The sequence below is a fragment of the Lepidochelys olivacea genome (genome assembly GCF_965140295.1).
Source record: "Lepidochelys olivacea isolate rLepOli2 genome assembly, chromosome: 24".
Classification (NCBI taxonomy): Eukaryota; Metazoa; Chordata; order Testudines; family Cheloniidae; genus Lepidochelys; species Lepidochelys olivacea.
The window spans coordinates 4,046,746-4,071,217 of record NC_140434.1 but is presented as its reverse complement, the minus strand read 5'-3'; the positions used below and the strand labels follow the sequence as shown (position 1 = coordinate 4,071,217).

At 55.7% G+C, this 24,472-nt stretch overlaps 1 protein-coding gene across 1 annotated transcript in view; it reads left to right on the top strand.

Moving 5' to 3' along the window:
* The first annotated feature begins 701 nt into the window (after positions 1-701).
* INSRR (insulin receptor related receptor) overlaps positions 702-24,472 on the top strand; it is a 39,589-nt gene continuing 15,818 nt past the window's right edge. Inside the window, exons 1-10 of the mRNA XM_084613495.1 lie at positions 702-911; positions 10,503-11,054; positions 16,402-16,714; positions 17,837-17,979; positions 18,662-18,806; positions 20,634-20,848; positions 21,969-22,095; positions 22,855-23,093; positions 23,665-23,832; positions 24,157-24,352. Of these exons, the coding sequence (XP_084469621.1) occupies positions 797-911; positions 10,503-11,054; positions 16,402-16,714; positions 17,837-17,979; positions 18,662-18,806; positions 20,634-20,848; positions 21,969-22,095; positions 22,855-23,093; positions 23,665-23,832; positions 24,157-24,352 (2,213 nt within the window). The 5' untranslated portion in view covers positions 702-796. The remainder of the gene's footprint in view (positions 912-10,502; positions 11,055-16,401; positions 16,715-17,836; positions 17,980-18,661; positions 18,807-20,633; positions 20,849-21,968; positions 22,096-22,854; positions 23,094-23,664; positions 23,833-24,156; positions 24,353-24,472) is intronic.

Sequence of the window (24,472 nt, the reverse complement as noted above, 5' to 3'; positions counted from 1 at the left end):
CCTCCACCTGCTATCATGAAGCTCATGTTACAGCTGAGGAAACTGAGGCCCAGAGACTTGCTGGGGGGTTGTGCAGTTGATGGGTGGTGACTCCCAGGCTGCAACCCCGGCCTCGCAGTTAGCTGGAGCGTTTGGGGGAATCTCTCTTGCCTGGTCAATCTCTGGCTCCTTATTTCCCAAACAAGCTCCCCCCTCCTGGCCCCTCGCCCAACTCCATCTCGGTTCAGTTTTCAGGCTAAATATTTTGAATGTAGCAATCGAAAACAAAAGTGAACCTGGCCCAAAGCCCCTCGCGCCTGCTCGGAGCCTGGCAGCTCCCCCATGCCATCACCCTGCCTGCAACCCAGCCAGGGCAGCGGTGAAAGGAGGCAGGGCCCCTAGGCGAAGGTGGGACTGCTTTGGCCCTGCCCCTTGGCTGGAGTTTCACCTGGCTGCACTTGGGGAGGGTAGGAGGCAGCTTCGCCCAGCTGTCTGCGCCCAGGTGTGCTGCCTGGCTCCTCGCCCAGTCCTACGCACGCAGCATGGAAATCGGGGAGCCCGGAAGCCAGGGGCTTTCTCCTTGAAGCCTGGAGTGAGGTGGATGGAGGCGAGTTGCGGTGGAGGCCAAGGAGTGACGCTGTCCCTGCCGGTCCCCTGGGAATGAAGTGGGAGGCGCTGGGGTCCCTCTGTTCCCAAGCTCCGTGATCTGCGTGGCGTCTGCTTCCCGCCTCATAAGAGGAGCTGCCGGGGGCGAAGGGGGGGGGGTGCCTTCTGCCTTGCTTTGGAGAGCGGCCGGGGGATTTTCTGTTTATGGACCATGGGGGCGAAGAAGGAGACAGCGGCATCGTCATCCCTCTGCCACCTGCCACTCGGGATAGCTTTGCTGGTGCTCAGCCTCGTCCCGCTTGTGCCCGCACTGGCCACCACTGGCAGTAAGTTTCCCCAGCCTGGCCAGCAGGCCTCGAAAGTCCGCGCCTGGGTTGCCGAGAGAGGCGAGACTGGCTGGCGGGGGGTGCGCAGCCTCAGCAGAGTCTCTCCCGGTGGAGGCTGTGCGGGATGGGACAGGTGGGTGACCCAGAGGCGAGGCTTAAGGCAGCGGGCTGGGACTGCAGACGCAGTGAGGGGCTAGTGGATGGAGCACGAGGCTGGTGGCCAAGAGATTCTGGCTCCTGTTCTCCGATCTGCACCTAGCCTGCTCCATGACCTTGGGCAAGTCACATAAGAGCGGCCATGCTGGGTCAACCCAATGGTCCATCTAGCCACTAGTCTGTCTTCGGTGCTTCAGAGGGAATGAACAGAACAGGGCAATTAGCGAGTGATCCATCCCCTATCGTCTGGTCCCAGCTTCTGGCAGTCTGAGGTTTAGGGACACCCAGAGCGTGGGGCTGCGCCCCTGACCATCTTGGCTAATAGCCATTGATGGACCTATCCTCCAGGTACTTATCTAATTCTTTTTTTAACCCAGTTATGCTCCGGGCTTTCACAACATCCCCCGACAATGAGTTCCACAGGTTGTACATGTTGGGTGAAGAAGTACTTCCTTCTGATAGTTTTTAAACCTGCTGCCTAGTAATTTCATTGGGTGACCCCGAGTTCTTGTGTTCTCTGTGCCTGTTTCCCGTCTCACATGTGTCTTTTGAGGTTGTAAGCTTTCCTGGAGGAGGGATGGCCTCTTGCTATGTGTCCGGGCCGGACCCAGCACAACGGGGCTCTAATTCTAGGTGTGACTGTAATACAAATAGCAAAATAATAATGGGACTCAGGAGAGTGGGGGCCAGTTCCCAGCTCTGCCACTGACTCTGTGTGACCTTGGTTAAGTCACTGTGTTGCTCCGTGCCTCAGTTTCCCCATCTGTAAAGTGGGGACAACCATTGTCCATTTGCTGGTCTCTACTTGGATTGTGAACTCTCAGAGGCAGGGATCATCTCTAACAATTGTGTCTGTGCAGCCTCTAATAAAATGGGGCCTCCAGGTCAGCACAGTGAGTTGGATCTGGGACCTCAGGATCGAAAGATGTGTGACCTGCTACAGCCTGAGCTAAAAGAACTCCTGCTGCAGCAGGCTCATCACGCTCCCTCTGTGGTCCAGCCACCACTAGGAGGGAACAAAGTGGCCCACTGACTGAGTGTGAGCTACATTATCCCAAAACCACAGGGCTTTCTGCACCTTCCTTTGAAGGAGCTTGTGCTGGGCACAGTAGGAGACGGGATACCGGGGTAGATGGGCCCCCTGCTCTGAAACAGCTTAGTAATTTCCAGGGTCCTTTGTTGCTAAACACACTGGACTTTCCCCATCAATAAATGCTGATTCCCTCATTTTTCAGGGTAAGGCTGGAGAGGGCAATGGAACAAAGTGTCCCTGAGAAACTGGCCATTTGACTTCAAAACACAGAGACCTCCAGGCTCTGGAGCAAAAAAGGAACAAGCAGGAGCTTTTTGGGCAGGGTTGGGGGCGGGTAGCTGCTTATTTGGTTTCTTAATGGGCTTTTGACTGGTGATGAGAAGTTGATCCTGAGGGGTGGGGAAAACAGGAGTTCAGGCAATAAATAATTCAGATTTGCAGAGAGTCATGGAAAGAGACGTGAAAGTGGAAAATTGTAGCTAAGGGGGCTGGAGGAATTAAAACAAATACATCAGTGGGGCTGCGATCAAAGGCAATCATTTAACCCCTGCTCTTCACGCTAAGCCCGATGCAATGAAATGGCTCGTGAAGTGAGGCTGCTCAGAGAAAATCCAAAAATGTCCCATGGAGATGTGGGGAGCAAGCGGGTATGAGAATGGCTATTTCTGGGCATAGGGACTGGAAAGAGAAGCCAATGCAATCTGGGAAAGACCCCTGAGCTCTGCTAGAGTGTGGCCTGCAGGCTGAGATCAGGGCAGTGGGAATCTAGACACCTGGCTTCTAGGTCCGGCTTTTCTGTGCCCTCTCTGGCAAGTCCCATCCCCTCCCAGTGCCTCAGTTTCCCCATCTGTGTAACGGGAATAACGATGATAACGGGGAATGCTACTGACCCATCTTGCAGTGGGGGGAGGTTGAACTAATAATGAGAGGGTGGGAAGCCCTTTGAGAGCCTCAGGGGGATGAGGGTAGAATAGGAATAAACAGTGTTACTGTAAAGGATGTATGTGTGTGTCACTAGTCCAGAGGGGATGCTGTGTCGGAGCAGTGGCCTAGGAACACGGAATGCCGGGCTGGGGGCTGCTGGGTAATAGAGAACGTGGCTTTGGGGGCTGGGGCTTTTTATAACCTACATATTTACTGGGAGCCCGTCTGCCTAAAAGGCCAGCGCCTGAGTCGAGACCACGGCTGGTGTGACTATTGGGAAGATGCCGGTGCCCCGCCAGGGGGAACGCCACTTCTCGGTGACCCTGCACGGGAGCCGTGTTTTTTCCCAACTCCAGCCCCACGGGAAGGCTGCTGGGTTCTGAGCATCTCTCCCCAGGTCCTCTGCCCCCTTGGTGGGAGTGAGGAGGCAGGATCGGGGCCTTAGAGGAGTGAATCAGGTGTGGCTGCATGTGCTGCCTTTCCAGCTGGCTGTGGTTTGTGGCGGGGGGAGCAAGGCAGGGACGGCTGCCCAGACTCGGCAAGGGGGCATCTGGCCTCACCAGTGCAGAGGGGTGTGGGAATTTTGGCCATTCATGTCAAGAGGCCCAGGATCTCACCTCTGGGGCTCGACCCACTCTGAGCAGCTGGCTGGTGCTGGTGTGAACAGACCTGCTGCGGCGCCATAAACAGGGAGAGCATCTGATGGAATCGCTCCTGGTTTATGTCAGTGTAAATAGGAGGAGACTTGGACCCTGTTGGGCCGAATGGATTAGTCAGTGGAGCTGGGGATCTGACCCATTGACTCCAGCTGGGGATCTGGCCACTTGATTTTGTGGCTTGATAAAGCACTGTGTGATCTGGGTGACCCCTAGGGGAAAAAAAGATGGACCAAAATCCTGCATCTCCACGCTGGCTCCAGATCCAAACTTCTCGTGGCCCGTTCCCTGCGTTCATTACCCTGAGACTGACCACTGTAAAAGGCCCGCTACAAACCCTGGATGGGAAGTAGCCCCAGTTTGGGGGTTTGAAACCCCATCTTTCCCACAGTGTCTAGGCCACTATAAGAATGGCCTAAAGGTCCATCAAGCCCAGTGTCCTGTCTTCTGACAGCGGCCAATGTCAGGTGCTTCAGAGAGGATGAACAGACAGGTAAACATTAAGTGAGCCATCCCCTTTTGCTCATATATAATAAAGATTATTATAATTGATATCCTGACAGCCCTAGCTGAGATCACTGCCCATTGCAGTCGAGGCTGTACGTTTCCACTGTAAGAGATAGTCCCTGCCCTGAAGAGAGTATAGTCTAAAAGCCCAGACAGACAAAGGAATGATTGTCCTCTGGAGTTACGTGTGGGGAAACTGAAGGTCTGATTCTCTATCACTCTGCATTTTGTGGAGCTTGCTTTGCTAACTCTGTACACAGCTGTAGGATAACGGGTAATTTTAGAGACTAGGTATACAGGGAGTTAGGAGCAGAGTAAGGAATTGAATCTAGACCTCTTGACGCGTCAGCCAGCATTTTAACCGCTAGATCACCCTGGCCCCTCTTTAGTGTCAAGCTGTAATCTTCCCTCTGGAGTTTCGGTTCAGGCTCCGTCTCTAATGTCCTTGGCGAGTTTCACAGCGATACGATAGAGACGTGGGTTACTCTGGGAGTTAGCTTGGTGACCCTGGAACATTTATATGTCATCCTACTAATGCGATTCCCTGGGGGATGGTGTTGGGTGGGAGTTCCTGGAACGGAGATGCAATCAGTGGCAATGTTGCAGTCACCTGGCCCTAATTTACAGTATATAAAAATATCTGGTGCTCACAACCTTCAGGGACAATTCGCCTGCTGCCTGGCACGTGTTGTCTGGATTTATAGTCCGGGAATAAAAGGACCTGAAACCCCTTTGTATTTACAAACAGAGAGGAATCAGATAGAAGCACCTGGCATCTCTTTTCAAAGCTGCGCAGGGCACAATCGGTGTTGGCGGGATGAAAAGCAAAGTGTCAATTAAAAGAATAAAGGAAATTTAGTCAAAACACGGCATGCTGGCTGGCAAGCGGGGGGGTGAGAACTCGAGCATCTCGCCTGCCCTGGCAGAGGGCAAGGGGGTTAATGAATGACCACAGTAATAACAGAGCTGCCATTGAAAAGCGTGTTTGCTCTAAACAGAGCTGGGAGGTGGGAAAACTACTGGCCGTGACATGCGCCACCGGCGATGCCCGCTGAAGTCGGCTGGCGGAGCGCCCGAAGTGCAAGGCAGAAATAGCCCGGTGCTGCAAACTGGGGCAAAGGTGAAAAGAAACGTGAGCTCCGGCAGCTTTGCGCCATTGCTCCGCACCTCGGGTTGGCGCCTCCATCTGTGCAAACTGGGCCCAGCGATGCCACCCGCCCGGCGCATGGGCTCAGCGCCCCTGCTGGCGTGAATGGCCAAGGCTCCATTGCGGCGCTGCTGGTTGCCGCCGGCAGAGGAGCAGGCCTGGAAGGTTTTTGCACAGGTGCAAATGACATCCCGATACGCAAGGCAGGGGAGAAACGAAGAACCATCAGCCAGGAGGCGGCTCCCTTCCAGGAGCTGGCAGAGCATAGGACTCAGGGCATGCACGGGTAATAAAGCCCTTCTTAAGTTGTTGCAAAGTTCCCAACTCCCTGAGCCATCCTCTCCCCCGAACGGCTCCCTGGCGAAGCTTCGGCTGCTGCTACTTCCCCCTGGAAGAGTTTTCCTGTTTAGGGTTGAAGCCAAGTTCACTGTGTTTGATTTTTGGTGTTGACAGTAAATTTTGTGCTGGAAAGCAGGCTGCCTTGAAAACTGTTCTCTTGATCATAACTCAGCATCAGGTTTCACTTGCGGTGTGAACGGGGAGCGGCTTAGGTTTCTGCGGCCAGAAGGGTGCTCGAGGAGTTTGACCTCCTGAGTAACTCAGGAGGGACCGGTTGGCCATGGGGACGACGCAGCCCATCGTGCAGTGCTGTCTCCTGACAGCCCCCCAGCCATTGCTACTGCCCTGCAGCTTGGTTCTTGATGGAGCATTGCATGTTGGGAGGTGTGGTCTCCATATGCCCCCGCAGCTCTGTCAAGCTGGCGACCCAGCGCTGGGCAGCAGGGCGCTTGTGCTGGGAGCCTGGGTGGCTCTATGTCAAGCTGCAGGGTGGGAAGACATGGGGTGGGTGGCATGCAGCTCCCTGCCCACTGGCCTCTAATATCAGACCCTCAGCGAATTTCCTGGCCAGCAGCCGGACACGCTTAGGGGCCTGCAGAGTTGGATGTTGGCCTGTTCTGAGCAGGAGAGGCTTCAGGCAGCTTCTTTCAGCAAAGGAACATCTACGGGAGATGGCAGTATTACAGTCGGGTAGGGCTTAGGGGACCCCCAGCTCCGGTCCCGGGGCCAGTCCTCACTAGCAGCTGGGCTCAGTCCTTGATGTCCACGGGCAACTGCCAGGCTGGTGTCTACAGGCATCTCAGCCGGGGGAGGAGGGCAGGCTATTGCACAAGAACTGATGGCCTCTGCTATTGGCACCTAGTGCCCTCGGTCATCTATTGTCCCCTCTGAGCAGACAGGGCATCGGTGCTGAAGGCTCTGTCGAAAGACACAGTAAACTGAGTGGGCCTCCATGACAGGTCTCAGAAGGGTAAAGGACATGGGGAAGTTGTCTGGAATAACTGTGGTGGGCTAGCTCCCTGGTGGACGCTAGTCGGGAATAAATGTATTTCTGGTCTGTTTGGGTTTGTTGCTCTTCAATCTTTTTAATGTACATAATTCTCATAATCCATAACTGTGTCATAATGTGTTAACCTGACCTTAACATACTTCAAACATCTGACTCTCTATAAGGTGAATGGTTAAACTCTAAATAAATCATTTGCATTGAACAGTTTGCAGACCAGCAAAACCTGTTCCTAAAAATCGTATTCTGTTTTACCCTTGTTTTATGTAAAAGAGCCCTGCTGGTTTATCCGTGGTGCTGGAGGCCAGCGCTTAAAGTTAATCCCAACTTGTGATTTTAATAGATGTGTTTTTTTTTAAAGTCACAAGTACAGGGCAGGCTCCAAAATCAGAGCACTAAGAGAGGCCACTGAGGCTCCAGCCGAGACCAGAGTCCTGTTGCGCTAGGGGCTGTACATAGCAAGACAAAACAGAAGTATTGTCCTAACAGGGAACTGAGGCACCAAGAACCTAGCCCAGGTTCGTGCAGGGGGAGTTGAGGTAGAGCTGGGAGTTGACTGAACTGAAATCCTCAAATTGAGGATTGCGTGATGTCCTGCTCGGGGCTTTATCCCTAAGACCATCCTTCCTCTAATTGCTTGGGAAAAGTGTATATAAAACCATCGGGCAACAAATCAGAAATACCTATGTGGGACAGAAAGTGCATGTTCTCTGGGCATGGGGTGTTGAGAACATGCTGTGTTTGTGTGTGTCCTGGTGTCACACACACCTATTTAGCAATGCTGGCTTGGAAGAGGAGGGTTAATGAGAATAACCTCTCAGGAGGTTACCTAACCCCCTCGGTAAATATCAGCCACGGGAGAGAGATTAGAGGTGCTTGGGGATGAGACAGTCAGATGCCAGGGAGCTAGGATGGTTGCTACCAGCCAGATGAGGCAGTTTCCAGCCTGTGTGGTTGGAACAGTGTGCTAACTAAAGATGGAGCTGCGCTGTGAAAGGCAGGTCATCGGGGGTGCTGGAACTAGGGGGGCTGTCGCACCCCCTGGCTGGAAGTGGTTTCCCTCCTATGCAGGGTTTACAGTTTGGTTCAGTGGCTCTCAGCCCCCCCACTGTACACAGCAGCCCCAGCAGAGAGGGTGGTTTGTAGGGGAGTAGAACCCACTGAAATGTTTCCACAACATTTTTCTCCTGATGGAAAAATCTCTTCGGTGGGTGGTGTCAAAACTGAAGTTTTTCCACTGGGAAACGTCCCCCCCCCCCATGGAAGTTTTGATTATTCCCATGGGGAGATTTTGAAACGAAACAAAAGGAAAATGCTCATTTGGTTTACATTCAAGATGACTTGTTTTTTTGCCAACGCTGGAATGAAAGGACCATTTTGTGCTGGAAAGCAGGCTGCCTTAAAAACTGTTCTCTTGATCATAACTCAGCCTCAGGTTTCACTTGCGGTGTGAACAGGGAGCGGCTTAGGTTTCTGCGGCCAGAAGGGTGCTCGAGGAGTTTGACCTCCTGAGTAACTCAGAAGGGACCGGTTGGCCATGGGGACGACGCAGCCCATCGTGCAGTGCTGTCTCCTGACAAAAAACAAATATGACTAAAATTTTAATTGGAATCAAACTGAAAAGAAAAAGTTTTGTTTCAAAATTTGGAAAAATTTCATTTTCATTCCAAACATTTCCCTGGGGGCAGGGACAGGGTGGGGGAAATAAACCAAAGCACTTTTTCACTCTGATCCAACATGGAGCTTTGGTTCTGCCCATTGTACAGGTATAGGCCACCACCACAAAATTCAGATCTTTATTTCAAACCACTCCCACCTATCTCCAAAATTCAGGTGGCTTTGGACCTGGGCCTTTGGTTCAGCATATAATGATAATATTGCCATATTGTTCTTTATCAGTAGATCGCAAAGCGTTTTACAATGAAGGTCAGTATCATTATCCCCATTTGACAGGTGGGGAAACTGAGGCAGAGAGGGTGACTTGTCTAAAATCACCCAGCATTAGAATTGGGAATAGAATCCAGGTCTCCAGTGTCCTAGCTGAGTGCTCTAACCACCGATCCACACTGTCTTATATGTTACCACCATGCTGTGCAGTCATATTTTACAACCATCTGCACCCATCAAGGTTTGGGTGGCGGGAAATGTGGGGCTGGATTATAGAGGTGTGCCAACAGCAGACTCTAGGGAAGAAGGTTGGTCTTTGGTTAGAGCACTGGCCTAAGGCCCAGGAGAGCTGAGTTCCATTCCTTCTGCCACCGGCTGCTTGGCTGATCTTGGGCAAATCACTTAAATGGGTGTTCCCCCATTTGTAACCCAGAGATAATCACCCTTCCTTTGCCTGTCTTGTATCTTTAGATTGTAAGCTCTCTGAGGACAGGAACGTCCCGTATGACACATATGCACAGCACCTTGCACAATGGGGCTCTGGTCTTGGTGGATCAGAGCCCCATAGGGCTGGATCATCTACATGCTACCGCGATACAAAGAGGAGGGAGCTGGTGCACAAATCTTCCACTATCCAGGGGGTTTGGGCTCATCTTGACCTGGCTGGAGCTCCCAATGCACCTCGGCCTGCAGAAGGAACACATAGGGGTCATCTCTCTCCCCGGGAGTCTGTCCTTCTGGCTGATCCAGCTGCCATCACATGTGGACATGGTTCCCCTGGGCAGGAGTGTCCCAGTGTGTGCTAGGGTGGCCCAGTCCCTCTCTCCTTGCAGGTTTGTCTGCCTGAAGGAAAGTTACAAAGGGCACCTGCCTTTGGTCGCTGTGATTTTCCATCCCTCCCTCCCAGAGGTACCAGCCCTTCCCCACTGTGTGGAGTGCTAGGTGAGGCAATCAGTGGAAGCCCAGCAGAAGCTGGAAACCTCCATTGAGAAACTATGGGGAAGTAACTAACAGGCAACCCATCTAATCTAGCAACCCATTAAGAATCAATGTAGATGTTCAAGCCCTGGGTTCTCTAATACGGGCCAGCTGCCTTGAGTCCCCCTAACCCTGGGCTTACATTGCAGTGTAGACATACCCTCTGCCACCATGTGTATCTATCTGTCTACTTTTCTGTTGACATGCCTATCTATCTATCTCACTTTATCTGTCTCCATCTGTATGTATGTATCTGTCTACACATCTATCTATCCATCATTCTCATTGCGACTGCATTCAGTTATTTGCTGGGTTGGACTAAATCGATTTTAAAACGGTCCCTGTTTTGCTTTCCTAGCACACATCGGAGTGCTGCATCGGAGAGTAAAACAGAATTTCCATCCTGTTAGAAATTCTGGGATTTTGACTGGTTTTTTTTCATGCTGAATCAGGACAAAAAGTGAAAATATCAAAACTTTGTAGAAAAGAGAGTTGTGTTCATTTGGAAATGTCTAAATGTTTTCTTTTGGGTCAACATGAATTGCTACGGCCACCAGAGCCACTGCAGTGCTTCATGGGTGCTGTAGTTCTGCGCCCTTCATGCCCTCATGTTCCTTTATGGGTCCTGCTCCCTAGCTGTACTGCATCTCCCATGACACACTGTGGCAATTCAGCCACAGCTGGAAACTGTGGTGCATCATGGGAGATGCAGTCCTGTCAGGGAGCAGTGTCCCTTGGGGAGAATGGAAGCATGAGAGATCTAGAACTACATCTTCCATGTGGCACCGCAGTGGCTCAGAAGGACGTAGTAACTATTGTTGACCCAACCTGAAATGAAAGGGTGAGAAGCTGGGTCTAAGTGAGCAGGGAATTGAAGGCAGGTTCCCCAAAATCTAGGCCAAGGCCCTAACCCCTGGGCTGGCTAGGAGGGCTCATGCCTTGTGTTACTCTCTTCCAGTCTGCGGCAGCATGGACATCCGCAACGATGTCTCCCAGCTGCAGAAGCTGGAGAACTGCACCATCATCGAGGGCAACCTGCAGATCCTCCTCATGTTCACCACCGCCGCCGAGGACTTCCGCGGCCTCAGTTTCCCCCGCCTCATCATGATCACCGAGTACCTGCTCCTCTTCCGGGTCTACGGGCTGGAGAGCCTGCGTGACCTCTTCCCCAACCTGTCCGTGATCCGGGGCACCAGCCTCTTCTTCAACTATGCCCTGGTCATCTTCGAGATGCCCCACCTTAGGGACATCGGCCTGCACAGCCTGACTGATATCCTGCGGGGCTTGGTGCGCATTGAGCGCAACCAGGAGCTCTGCCACATCTCCACCATCGACTGGGGGCTGCTCCTGCTCGACTCGGTGGAGAACAACTACATTGTGGGCAACAAGCAGGTGGAGGAGTGTGCCGACGTGTGCCCAGGCATCCTGGACGTGGAGAAGCCCTGTGTCCAGACCAGCGTCAGTGGGCAGCTGGAGTACCGCTGCTGGACATCCAGCTACTGCCAGAAAGGTAGGTGGCCCCCCTGCTCTAGCTCTGAGGTGCTTGTCAGGCTTTCATTCATAGTATAGGAGAGAAACTGAGCTTGTCTACACACAGCAGTTGTGCTGTTTTAACTACACCGGTGTAGTTAAAATGGTACAAACACCCCTTGGGCCATGTCCGCACTACAGAGCCTATGCCCCATGGGTAGATTCAGCGTTAGCTAACAGAATGGGTTTTTCTGCTGGTGTAGGAACATCACCTCCCCAGACAGTGTTAGCTACGCCGACCAAAAGGCTCGCTTGTCTGCAAAGCTGCATTTAGGGGGTTTTTCGACAGAGCTACATCTCTGGGGTGGGCATGTTTTTTCACACCCCTGACCGGTGTAAATTGTAAGTGTAGACCTGGCTGTCGTGTGGATTATCCAGGTGTGAAGGTGCTTGCATGCAGCTTATAGCTATTCCTGTTGAGGAAGGGAAATAAACTACCCTAGCCACCTTTATCCTGGTATAACTGTGTTCATTCTAAGGCTTGTGCTGGTATAACTTGATCAGTAAAAAAATCACACCTCTAACTCACACAGCGATATCAGGACAAAATCTGCGTGTAGAGGGTGAGGGTGTGGTGCAGCCTCAAGATTTTATTTGCAAGAATTCGGTATAGCCATTGAGTGCCAAAGTCAGGCGTAGGTTGTGCCTGTCATCCCAGGGGTGCTCAATGAAATTAAAAGGCAACCGCTATAAAACTGATCCCAGGAAATGCTGCACAAAGTGTAATTAGCCTGTGGAACTCCCTGCTACTAGATGTCATCAAGGCTGAGAGCTTAGCAGGATTCAGAATAGGGACTGGACATTTGCACATGGTTAATGGATGTTTTCATGGTTATACGAGAGAGGATAAAAATGCACGAGGGATGTAAACCATCATGTTAGCCAAATGCTAGTTGAGAGGGTTAAGAAGAAAAATTCCCATGTGAACGGGTTCTCCCTCTGTTGTCCATTAGGGGGTTTCTTGGACCTTCAAGCATCTGGTGCTGACCACTGGGAAAGACAGGACACTGGGTTAGGTGGACTCTAGTCTTAATATCTAGGACTTGCTAGACTACTATGAGCATCTAGTTTGACTTCTGCATAACATAGGCCAGAGACCTTCACCCAGTGATTCCTACATGAATGAGCCTCTTTACACATCCTGCACTGACCACATCTTCATGCATTCTGTTGGTGTGACACCTTTTAGAGGACATCTATTTTTAGAAAATGGTTAGTTTGTTTATTTAAATTTCACTGGCACTATTATTGATAATCCTTCCAGCATGTGTCGTCTGCTGACCACCTGAGTTGACAGGTGGCAGGATCGGGGGAACAAATAAATCAGAGTCACTGAGATAAATAGGGAAGATGGCATGCCAGCGTTTAGTGGACTAGCTTTGGAGAGCAGCTCACAGAAGTGCCCTGCTCTGACACAGTTTGCAGAAACAGAGAGGGAAAAGTATTAACTTTTAGCTTCAAATGACTGTTTTTAGATCAAGGGGCAAAACCAATGGCAAGAAAGAACAAAAGTAAAGTCTCTCTGGGGAGAGCACAGTGTGTGTGTGTCTCATCGGGTAACAAGCTGCAGCCACTTCCAGAACAGAATAGCTGCTGCTTAGAAATTTTAAAGGGGCAATATACAGAAAACAAAAAGCATCGCAATTTCGTAGCTGCACTGTATACCGCAAACACCTATTTCCAGGTGGTCTAAACTGCCCATAATCACTCCACGATCTACCTTGCTCCTAACCCACCTCTCCCCTCTCTGGCCCCTTCCATTTGAATGAACCATCAGCATCTAATGACCTGGGCTGGGCCCAGAGGTGAGATTTTTCCCTTTCTCATAGCTAAGCTGCCCCCTCTCCCCCACTGAAGTGTTAAACTAGACAGGGACTCACGTCACAGAATTTGGGCCTGGATTTCGAACAATCCAAAACTGGAATCCAGGAGTTGGGTTTTGGCACATTATAAGTGTGTGTTTGTGTGTGTGGTGGTGGGGGTGGGGGGTCGTGGTGAATCACTGGCAAAATGTGGATCCAGATTCAATTCCGGATCCAGGTTCTGAGGTTGAATACCTGTCAAAGTTCTGATTGGGGTTTGAGGTTCACGAGGATTCAGTTTTTCCATTGTGCCTAAGGGAGCTGAAAGTCAATGGGCATTAGAAACCTAAGGGAGTTAGGTGCCTATGAAAAACATCCCAACCTGTAATGACCTAGCAGGTCCGGTTTAACCAGCTGGCTTGAGTCAGACAGAGCAGGGACGCTGTCTGCTCTGATCCTTTTCTTGGGGGCTGCCTACACTGGAGGTCTCTGTACCAGGGCAGCTCTCCTGGTGTATATAGCGGCACTGGTCCAAACCCCACTTGAGACCCCCTGCCCTGGTGTTGCTGCTGTAGCGTGTCCCTCTTTGAAACCCGGTAGACAGACCCCGAGACTTCCCGTGAAATCCCTGTGGCAAGGGGCGTCGGATGGCTGCTGTGCGCTAGCAGGCAGAGCGCCGCATCTCCACGCAGCTGGGGCGCTTCTCAACGGGCGCACAATAGGGAGTAATAGGATCTGCTTTGTATCATCCTGTTGAGAAGAGGCCAGCTCCCAGCTGCCGTGTTTCCCCAGCCGTGGGGTAAATACGGGACCCACCCGGGCTCGTTTGCTGTAAACAGGAGGCCTCGTAATGAAATATACACTGTAAACACAGATCCGATCCTTATCAGCCCTGTAACCTCCTGCGGCTGTTGCATCCCGGGGACAGGGCTGCATCTCCAGCTGACCCGTTCCCACCGCAAGCCTCGCCAGCGAACCGCTGGGCTCAGCTCGGTGTAGGGATTGCCATACCAGCTTGGAGTGATCCGTTTATCCGTCCGTCCATCCCCCCGCATACCCAGCCATCATTTCCTCTCTCTCTCTTCCTTCCTTTTCCTGTGCACCCCTCCATCCATCCCCATACACACCCCTCCATTCATCCATTCCCCCACCCCTCCCTTCCTCCGTCCATCCCCACATGCCCCATCCAGCCATCCATCCCTTCTCTCTTCCTTCTGTCCTTCCTATATGCACCCCTCCATCCATCCCCATACACCACCCCTCCATTCATCCATTCCCCCTTACACTCCTCCATTCATCCATCCATCCATCCATCCTCATATGAACCCCTCCATCCATCCATCCATCCCCCTCTCTCTTCCTTCTGTCCTTCCTATATGCACCCCTCTATCCACCCCCCCACAAACCCATCCATCCATCCCTTCCTTCCTTCACTCCCATACGCATCCCTCCATCCGTCCTCATATGAACCCCTCCATCTGTCCATCCCCATGCAAACCCTTCCTTCCTTCTCATATGCATCCCTCCATCCCCCCAACACCTCTCCATTCATCCATCCCCAGAGACACCTCTTTATCCATCTGTCCCCATGAACCCCCCCACCCCGCAACCCCATCACTCAGATATCTGCTGCTTTAAAAATTGAGTCCCACTGTGGTACCTTTGCCCAACCACACCCTGTAGCCATCCCTCCTTGTGCCCAGGCCGGGAAGCTTGGGCGTTTCATCCAAACCCAGGGACGCCTTGTTTTAGCAGCACAAGGGTAATGGCCTGAGCCAGGCATGAGCAGCCCTGTTTTCCAGTGCGGGAGACTGAGGCGGGGAGAGGGCAAAATGACTTGCCCAGGACCCACTTAGTGGGAGAACAGAGACTAGAACCCAGGCCCCACCTGGCAGCGGTACGAGAACGCTGCGCCCCTGAGGGGTTTGAACCCACATGCATCCAGCAGCTCCAGCACTTGACCCCCCTAAGGGTATGCAGCTTTCCAATGGTGACCTATCCCTACCTGTCCATAGCAGCAAAGTCTCCCTCCGTCTGTCTCATTCTCTTTTCCTGGCCCTCCCACCCCCGCCATATCCAGCACCAGCCGATTTGCGTAACCGCCCAGCTGTGGCTTTTCCGACAGGCGAACGTCCCTTTTCCTTTTAGATCCAAATTTCCCCTTTGTCCCAGTTTGACCCCACTGGTGTTTTTCCACTCTGGATTGCAGCCAACTCGCTGGCCCTTCCGAGACACTGAGTAATCACGCAAATGAGATGACGGAAAAGTTGGCCACTGGAGGAAGTTATTCCCTTGGAAACGGAACTTTAGAGCACACACGGTGCCTTTCATGAAAGGCAAAGGCCCTCGGCCGATAGGCTCTTTGCCTCAGTTTCCCTTTGTGATTTGCTTGTGAAGCTGGTGGCTAGGGCAGGTTGAAAATTTTGCATCAAGACTTTTTCAGTGAAAAATTGGGCTTTCAACTACAGTTTTTTGTTGTTGTCTGCTTCTGGTGGAAATCTTTAATTTTTAATTGACAAACCGAACACACAAAACCAGACATTTCAGTGGGAAATTGAAATATTTTGGCCAAGAATGAAATATTTTGGCTGAAAATCTAAATATTTTGCTGCAGTGGCACCTCATGGGAGTTGTAGTTTGGGTGCCTTGTGCCCCCAATCTCCTCTATGGGCTGGGCACCCCAGGTGGACTTCATCTCCCATGATGCACTGCAGTCATGCTGCTACCATGATGCACTGCCTTGCCTCATTAAAAGGGAGCATCATGGGAGATGTAGTCTGCCCAGGAAGACTGGCCTAGGGAGGGAAATGGGAACTACTGCCAGCCATCCTTAGGGGCAGCCATGTAGCGAGAGGAATTCGTCCCCATGGAATGGGTGCTGTGAGGCACCCTGTGGAAGGAAACCGGGGTTGGGGTGAGGACTGGATTGAGACATATCGTGGCCCCGCCCTGCGCTGTGGTTCTGCCCCTTTGGAGTGGCAGGGGAATCGCCTGTCTTCTGCAGCAGGGCCCCGCGCTACTGACCCAAGCGGCTAGGTGAGAATGTGGAGGGGCGGGGGCAGGCCTGCTGCACTCCTCCTCTCCTGTCCCACACAGACCCCCTTGCTGTGGTGGGTTTGGCAGGGCCCGTCAGAGCAGAGGGGCTTGGAGCTGGTGCTCTATTGAAAGAAAAGGGGCAGCTCCACCCCTCTCACAGTTACTGGCTCAGGCTCTCTGCAGACTCAGGCAAGCGTCTCAGTTTCACTCGAGCAAGGGTCTCAGGCTCTCCGCATAGTCAGGGCAGCATCCTCACGCTGGTTACGCAACCTGCACTCCGGCCCCATTTTTGGGCTGCCCTCAAAAGGACGACGGTGACAAATTTGTTGTCTGTGAAGGCTGAGGTGGTGATGTGATCGCACGGCTCCAGGGGCTGGGCACAGACCCAGGGTGCCGAGACCTTGGTCCGGCTCTCATGGGGCAGGGAGGCCCGCGGGGGCGGGGGAGAAATGGACTAGCCTCGCGTCGCTCTCTGTCTCGTGACCCCAGTGTGTCCCTGCGGAGGCAGAATCGCGTGCACCACCGCCGGGGAATGCTGCCACCCGGAGTGCCTGGGAGGCTGCAGCCGGCCGTGGGACAGCAGGGCCTGCGTGGCCTGCCGCCACTTCCACTTCAACGGGCACTGCCTGGCCTCCTGCCCGGCCCGCACCTACCGGTACGAAGGCTGGCGCTGCGTGACGGCCGAGTACTGCGCCAGCCTGCGCAAGGTGTCCGAGAACCCCCGCGAGGCCTCTGAGTTCGTCATCCACCACGAGGGGTGCCTGTCCGAGTGCCCCTCGGGGTACACACGCAACGACAGCAGGTGAGCGGCTCTCCGTGGGGGCTGAGGCCGAGCTGTGCCCGCCCCCCCCCCGCAGCCCTGCATCCTGCCTGCCCCCGCAGTAATCCCCCCTGCATCCCACCTGGCTCCGCAGTGACCCCCCATCGCCTGCAGTGACCCCCCTTCGCCCGCAGTGACCCCCCTGCATCCCGCCTGCCTCCGCAGTGACCCCCCTGCATCCCACCTGGCTCCGCAGTGATCTCCCTGCATCCCACCTGGCTCCACAGTGAACCCCCATCGCCTGCAGTGACCCCCCTGCATCCCGCCTGCCTCCGCAGTGACCCCCCTGCATCCCACCTGGCTCCACAGTGATCCCCCTGCATCCCACCTGGCTCCACAGTGACCCCCCATCGCCCGCAGTGACCCCCTTGCATCGCGCCTGCCTCCGCAGTGACCCCCCTGCATCCCACCTGGCTCCACAGTGACCCCCCATCGACCGCAGTGACCCACCTGCATCCCGCCTGCCTCTGCAGTGATCCCCCTGCATCCCACCTGGCTCCGCAGTGACCCCCCATCGCCCGCAGTGACCCCCCATCGCCCGCAGTGACCCCCCTGCATCCCGCCTGCCTCCGCAGTGACCCCCCTGCATCCCGCCTGCCTCCACAGTGACCCCCCATACCCTGCAGTGACCCCTCCTGCATTCTGCTTGCCCCCGCAGTGACCCTCTATCCCCCGCAGTGACCCTCCACATCCCACCTGCCCCTGCAGCTTTCCCCTACCCCCACAGTGATCCCCCGCATCCGGCCTGTCCCCACAGTGACCCCCCATCCTCGCCAGTGACCCCCCCCGCATCCTGCGTGCCCACGCAGTGATCCCCTTGCATCCCGCCTGCCCCCGCACGCACAGTGACCCCCATGCCCTGCAGGGACCCCTGTATCCCGCCTGCCCCCACAGTGACCCCTCATCCCCCGCTGTGATCCCCCCACATCCCGCCTGCCCCCACAGTGATCCCATATGCCCTGCAGTGACCCCCCCGCATCCCACCTGTCCCCGCAGTGGCCCTCCCCACATGGAATTGCATGGGGGGGGGTTCTCAGGGCAATGGGGCACTAACAAATCTGCCCCTGCCTCTTTCCCCCTCCTGCTCCTTCCTTTCCTCTCCAGCATCTTCTGCCACAAGTGTGAGGGGCTGTGCCCCAAGGAGTGCAAGGTGGGCACCAAGACCATCGACTCGACCCGCGCGGCGCAGGAGCTGGCCGGCTGCACCTACATCGAGGGCAACCTGATCGTTAACATCCGCAGGGGCTGTGAGTGTTTGCCCCCCATCCCCCCACGCCAGATGTGCCAGCCCCCACGCAAACACCCCCACCTGCCTCGAACCTCCTTCCCCTCCCCCACGTGTTAGCGCACGGCCGTGAGCAGCACCAGCCGGGTTTCCAAATCGATCCTGCCATTCAGTATCCGACCCACCGCATCTCCAGTTGTGGGGTAGCCGGGTGGCTCGGGGGTGACTGGGCAGGCTCTGGGGGACCCGTCCCCTACAGGTCCCCTTTAGACCCAGCCTTCGACCACCAGCTGATGCCCGGGTCCCATGCCACTTCCCAGCACATCCATCCCACCAGGAAATGCCCCTCTGACCACGCTGGCAGCCTCTGCAGGGGGGCCAAGGGGCAAGCGGTGGAACTGGGAACAGAACTCAGGATGCTCGGCGCACCGGCCCGTGCTCCCTCCTTTGCAGTCCGACCAACGGACCAGACCTGGTAATGGGGCTCGTTTGTGAATTGCCCGCCACGGTCCGAGTGCAGGGCTGGCATCGGGGTGGCTGAAGCACACCGGGGGACATAGATGTCTGTGATAGACACCCAGATCTGTGTGTGTGTCCCATTCAGCCCCCTATCCCTCCAGCCTCTCCATCTGGCCTTTGAGGTGGGGAATCTCCATTGGCCGCCGCCCGTGCCTTAGGAGCTCTTTCTCCCTGTCCCCTTCCAGATAACCTGGCCTCGGAGCTGCAGAGCAGTCTGGGCCTCATTGAGACCATCACGGGCTTCCTGAAGATCAAGCACTCCTTTGCCCTCGTCTCCTTGTCCTTCTTCAAGAACCTCAAGCTCATCCGGGGGGACTCCATGGTGGATGGGTGAGAGGCCTGGGTGATGATGCCTCCAGCCAGGGTGTAGCCACTGGTCCTATCTCAACCCCTTCAGCCACTCACATGGTCAGGGTCAGGATCATGCCCCTCATTTTGCAGACAGGGGAAACTGAGGCACAAAGAGGGTAGAGGCGACTTGCCTAGGATTGCACAGCAAGTCAGTGGCAGAGCTAGGAAAAGACCCAGCAGTTCTGACACCCAGCCTTTGTCCTATCACATTGCCTCATGAAAAGAAATAATCAATAGTTAAGGATGCCGAGATGTTCTCGCTTGCAAAGCCCAGCCAGACATCAAGCTTTTACCAGATGCTCAATGTAACTTTGCTTGTGGCTACTGGGACAGGCCCCTGCAGAGCAACCTCGGCGAAGCAAAAGGTACTGGGGAAATAGATCTGTAGGCATCCCGGGCTGCAGATCCCCCAGAGGCTGCCTTCATGTCATACCGCCTGGGCTCTTTGGATACCTCCCTTGCAGCTGCCCTTCCAGCCATGGGCTGCTGTTGCCACGGGGACGGAGGGGAAAGTTGCCTGCATTCCGCCCCAGAGGTGGCCGCATTTCCACGCTGGGTGAGCGATCGCTGTGCAGTGTCGCCGCGGTGCACGGCATCAGCTGCTCTGCTCCCCCTGAGAGTGACTTCATTTCAACAATATGTTCCTTGCAATCGGTTTCTCCACTTTGCTTTGGCCTGTTTGGCTACTAATAAATAACCCTTAGCACTTCTACAGAGCTTTTTGTCCATCGGGCTCAACGTGCATGGTGGATTCCTGGTCCAGCTGGGCTTCCAAAGTCTCCCACGTCTGGTGGCCTCCATCCCACCACTGGTGCCAGTCCCCCTGCGTCTCCAGCTATGGGGTAGAGGCCCCTTCCTCTTGCATAGCAGAGGGCAGGACATGTAGTGTTAGGGAAGCAGCTACAGAGCCTTGCCCAGGGCACTAGGAGATCCCTTGCTTGGAAAACGTGGCTTGCATTCAGGTCTAGCATGGAGGGGTGAGAAAGAGAGAGATCTGTCTGGGTGCGTGCACCCGTGTATGTGTGAGAGACCTTGGCAGGGGTGTGTGTGTGTGGCTTTGTGTCGTGTTCACGTGCTTCTGTGCTAGGAGACCTCAACGTGTGTGTGTGCACGGACGCACGTTTGTGCGAGCGTGTGTGTCTGGTTTAGGGGTGCTGTGAGTGCGGGTGCTGAAGCTTGTCAGAGAGCTCTGGGCGGGTGGGTGGGAGTGTGCGTCGTCTGTCTGTATGTCCGTTCAATTCTGTGCGCTGTGAGTGCACCTCTGGGGGTGTGTGTGCCTGTGTGAATCTGTCTTGTGTGGGTGTGAGCGAGCTGAGTGTGTGTTTGGGTGTGTGTGCACACTTGTGTGTGGGTGTGTGCATCTGTCTCGTGGGTGTGAGAGAGCTGTGTGTGCGTCTGGGCATGTGTGCACGCTTGTGTGGGTGTGAGCGAGCTGAGTGTGTGTTTGGGTGTGTGTGCACACTTGTGTGTGGGTGTGTGCATCTGTCTCGTGGGTGTGAGAGAGAGCTGTGTGTGCGTCTGGGCATGTGTGCACGCTTGTGGGTGTGAGCGAGCTGAGTGTGTGTTTGGGCGTGTGTGCACGCTTGTGGGTGTGAGCGAGCTGTGTGTGCGTCTGGGCATGTGTGCACGCTTGTGGGTGTGAGCGAGCTGAGTGTGTGTTTGGGCGTGTGTGCACGCTTGTGGGTGTGAGCGAGCTGAGTGTGTGTTTGGGTGTGTGTGCACGCTTGTGGGTGTGTGTTTGAACCCCCTTGTTTGAGGAGTCAATCCCAGCCCCATGGTTCCAGCCGCCTCTCCCTTCGCCCTCAGGAATTACACCCTCTACGTCCTGGACAACCAGAACCTGCAGCAGCTCTGGGACTGGAGCCACCACGCGCTCTCCATCCCCGTGGGGAAGGTGTACTTCGCGTTCAACCCCAAGCTCTGCCTGTCCGAGATCTACCGCATGGAGGAGGTGACGGGCACCAAGGGCCGGCAGAACAAGGCCGAGATCAATCCCCGCACCAACGGGGACAGAGCCTCCTGTGAGTCACGGGGGCCCGGCTGGGGCTCCTAACACCCCTGCAGCCCTGGGAGCAGGGAGGGAGCGGGGAAGTCCAACAGCGTCTGCTGGGGTGGCTGCTGAGAGCCCCGTGCTGCCATCTGGGGGGCCTGGAGCCACCGGGCAGCAAGGTACCTCCAGCCCCTGGCTGTTGCAGAGAGACATTAAGGGATGGGCTCAGAGAAGAGCCACCCCCTCCCTTTCAGTAAACCCTAATCGGGGGCTTCGGGGGGCGATTGGGTGGGTGCCTGTCTTAGATCCAGACCAGCACACCCATGGGTGACACGAGTTGGGTGAGTCTCAGTGTCCCCCCAGCTCCTCTCTCCTTGGCAGTCTCAGCAGAGAGGCCTCTGCAGGCCCCCACCCCTCTGGGGACCCCCACCCCTGAGTCCCCCGAGCATTCCCCAGAAGTGCCCAGCCCTGCCCCTGATCCACTGGACGCTCCCAGACCCTCTGCTCCCAAGGCACCGTACACACCAACTTCCCCGTTATGCCTCAGACCACAGCCCCGCTTAATGCCCAGCGCTACGCTGTGTTTCGAGGACAAACAAGAAGAAGTTGATTTAACAAAGGACCGTGCGTCAAGGGGTAGCAAGTTGCACTGCTGGGAACAAAGGGTTACATGGCAAACAAAATCATAACCTGCGTCCTCGAGCCCCGTCTTCATTTACAAGACACTACCTGGCCCCCCAAAGGGTAGCTCGCCCCAAAGCCTTTCCAGTGTCTCCCAGCCAGGGCCGCCGCAGTCCGTGGGAGCCTTTCCCGCTGCTGCTCTGGGCTTTGGGGCGGACCCTAGCGGGGGCTGCGATTACCCCTATAAGCGGGCAGCACAGAACTGTTGGGACCTGGGCCTCACACCTCATAGCCTCTCCCCAGACGCCACGCAGCACAGCCCCCCTTCCGGAGCTCTCCCCTCAGGCCCCATTCCCTGCAGCCCCCCCCACCAGTTCCCTACAGGCCTGTTCCCCAACCCACCCCCCACCGCGAGCTCCCCTCAGGCCCTGTTCCCTGCAGTCCCCCTGAGCGACCCGCAGCCCCCGCAAGCTTTTCTGAGGCCCTATTCCACGCAGCCCCCCCCCCCATGCTCTCTGCTTCCATCACAGGCAAGACCCAGACTCTGCGCTTCGTTTCCAACCTCACCGAGTCCGACCGCATCTTCCTGAAGTGGGAGCGCTACCGGCCCCCCGAATACCGCGATCTGCTCAGCTTCATCGTCTACTACAGGGAATCGTAAGTGTCCTCCCTTCCTCCGGCCGCCCAGCTCCTGGCCGTGCTGCGCCCCCTTAGCATGTGCCACACCGCCCCCTCATGTGGCTGGAAGCCAAGCAGGTAACAACCTACTACTGCCGCTGGTGGGTGACGTGACTCCTTTAGCTCAAGTGCTGCAGCGTTGACGGTTCTGGTCCTGCCAAGCACCCGGGCCAGCGGCTGATGCATTGGCAGACTTGGCTCTTCCGTGATATCCCTTGGGATTTGAGGGAGGTTGGGAGGGGGTGGACAGGGTCAGGGGCAGCTCACTTAGGGCTATGCTGCTGACCCTCTGGCTGCACAAATCGGAGCCTTGCTTTGCATGTTTGGGGCTGGGAAACCTGGCTCTGCTTTGGGCTAGCTCAGCTGACAGGGGGACAGAGTTCCAGTTTGGGTCAATCCAGTCCATCTCCTGCCCTGCTTCTTTGTGTGTGGTTCCAGACTGCTGTGTAGCATTGCTGTGAGGCTGTAAACAGCTGCCGTGCTCCACCCCAGAGGTGGTTGCATGCATTTCAGAGGCAGGGGAAATAATTCCTGCAAGGGGCCACAATAGCCAGTGGCATAAGGAGGCAGGGCTCCACTCCACCCATCTGGTGTGTAACCGCACTCTGAGCTCCTTGGTGCTTCAGGAATGTCCCTAATCATTGGGAAACTCAGCGGGTGTGTGGGAGGGGAGAGGGGCTGGGTTCACTGAGGTGGCCTGTGCACTGACCCCTGGGGGTGGCATATCTTCCGGGCCAGGCCCTTTCAGAACGTGACCGAGTACGTGGGGCAGGATGCCTGCGGGGCCAACAGCTGGAACGTGGTCGACGTGGAGCTGCCGCTGAACAACGACCAGGATCCGGGGGTGGCCCTGCTGAACCTCAAGCCCTGGACACAGTATGCCATCTTTGTCCGCGCCATCACCCTGACCACGGCCGAGGAGGGGCGCAACTACGGGGCGCAGAGCGAGGTGGTGTACGTCCGCACCATGCCAGCAGGTAGGAGGGTGGCCATGGGGGGGGCATTGGAGTGGGCTGCTGCTTAGAAAACATGCACAGCCCTTCTAGGGGCTGGTGCATAGTGAGGGTAACAGCCTAATACTGCTACCAGCTAACAGAGCTGCTCCTTTCACTTAACTGGGGGAGGTCTGGGCTTTGGTGCTGATGATCCTAGATTTGAATCCCCCGTAAATAGCCCCATAGCCTGAATAGCTACTAGAGCACTTTACAAACATGGGCCTCCCCCACCTTGAAGGGGGCTTTTTTCCCTGCCAGGGCCTGAGCAGGCTCCTCTGCCAGGAGTGGGGGTGCTGAGATGGACCCTGCCCAGCAGGATCCAGCCCCTGGGGTGCCACGGTGGTTGCGGGGAGGTCAGTGCAGGCGGCTCCATAACAGACAAGGGTGCAAAGTGGGGGGGTGTGTGGGTGGGTGGGTGGAGCCGGGAGAGGGAGCAGGGGGGCTCCACATCCCTCCCACGCCACACACACCCTGGATCCAGGGGGTGTGTGTGTGGATCCAGCCCTGGATCTCTGGGGCTTAACGTAGCTGTCTCTGCAATGCCGGTGTCCAGCCCCCACAGTGCCCCGGGACGTCCTCTCCATGTCTAACTCCTCCTCCCACCTCATTGTGCGCTGGAAGCCGCCCAGCCAGCGCAATGGGAACATCACCTACTACCTGGTGCTGTGGCAGCAGCTGGCCGAGGACCTGGAGCTCTACGTCAATGACTATTGCCACAAAGGTAAGGCCTGAGGCCGGGGAGAGGGGCTACGGCCGAGCCACAGGCGAGAGCAGCGGCGGGAGGTGCCCTGGAGGTAGATCAGGGACGGGGAGCGCTGTCTCGGGGAGCTGGAGCCTCGGTTAGCGCCCCGTGGCGAGGGGGCCGAAAGGCTGGGATGCGGGACGCGCCCCCTGGGGCCTCGGCTGCTGTTTCCCTTCGGGCTCCCTGGGCTGGAGCCGACACCCCGTCACCCCGCGGGGAGGGCGTCAGGGGCGATGCAGGAGGGGCTGTGTCTCACCCCTTGCTCCTGGCCCCACTCTCTCTCTCTCTCTCTCTGCCCCCCAGGCCTCAAACTGCCCACCAGCAGTGCGGACACCCGCTTCAACGTGGACGACAGCGAGGGCCCCGAGCTGGAGCAGGACACGGAGGAGCGGTGCTGCCCCTGCCATCGGGACAGCGGGCAGCTGCCGATGGAGGGCGAGGCTGTCTCCTTCCAGAAGAAGTTTGAGAACTTCCTACACAATTCCATCATAATCCCCAGGTGCCAGGGGCGGGGCTTAGTGGGGGGGGGTGAGGTTCCAGGGGCGGGGCTTAGTGGCAGGGATGAGGTTCCAGGGGCGGGGCTTAGTGGGGGAGGAGGTTCCAGGGGCGGGGCTTAGTG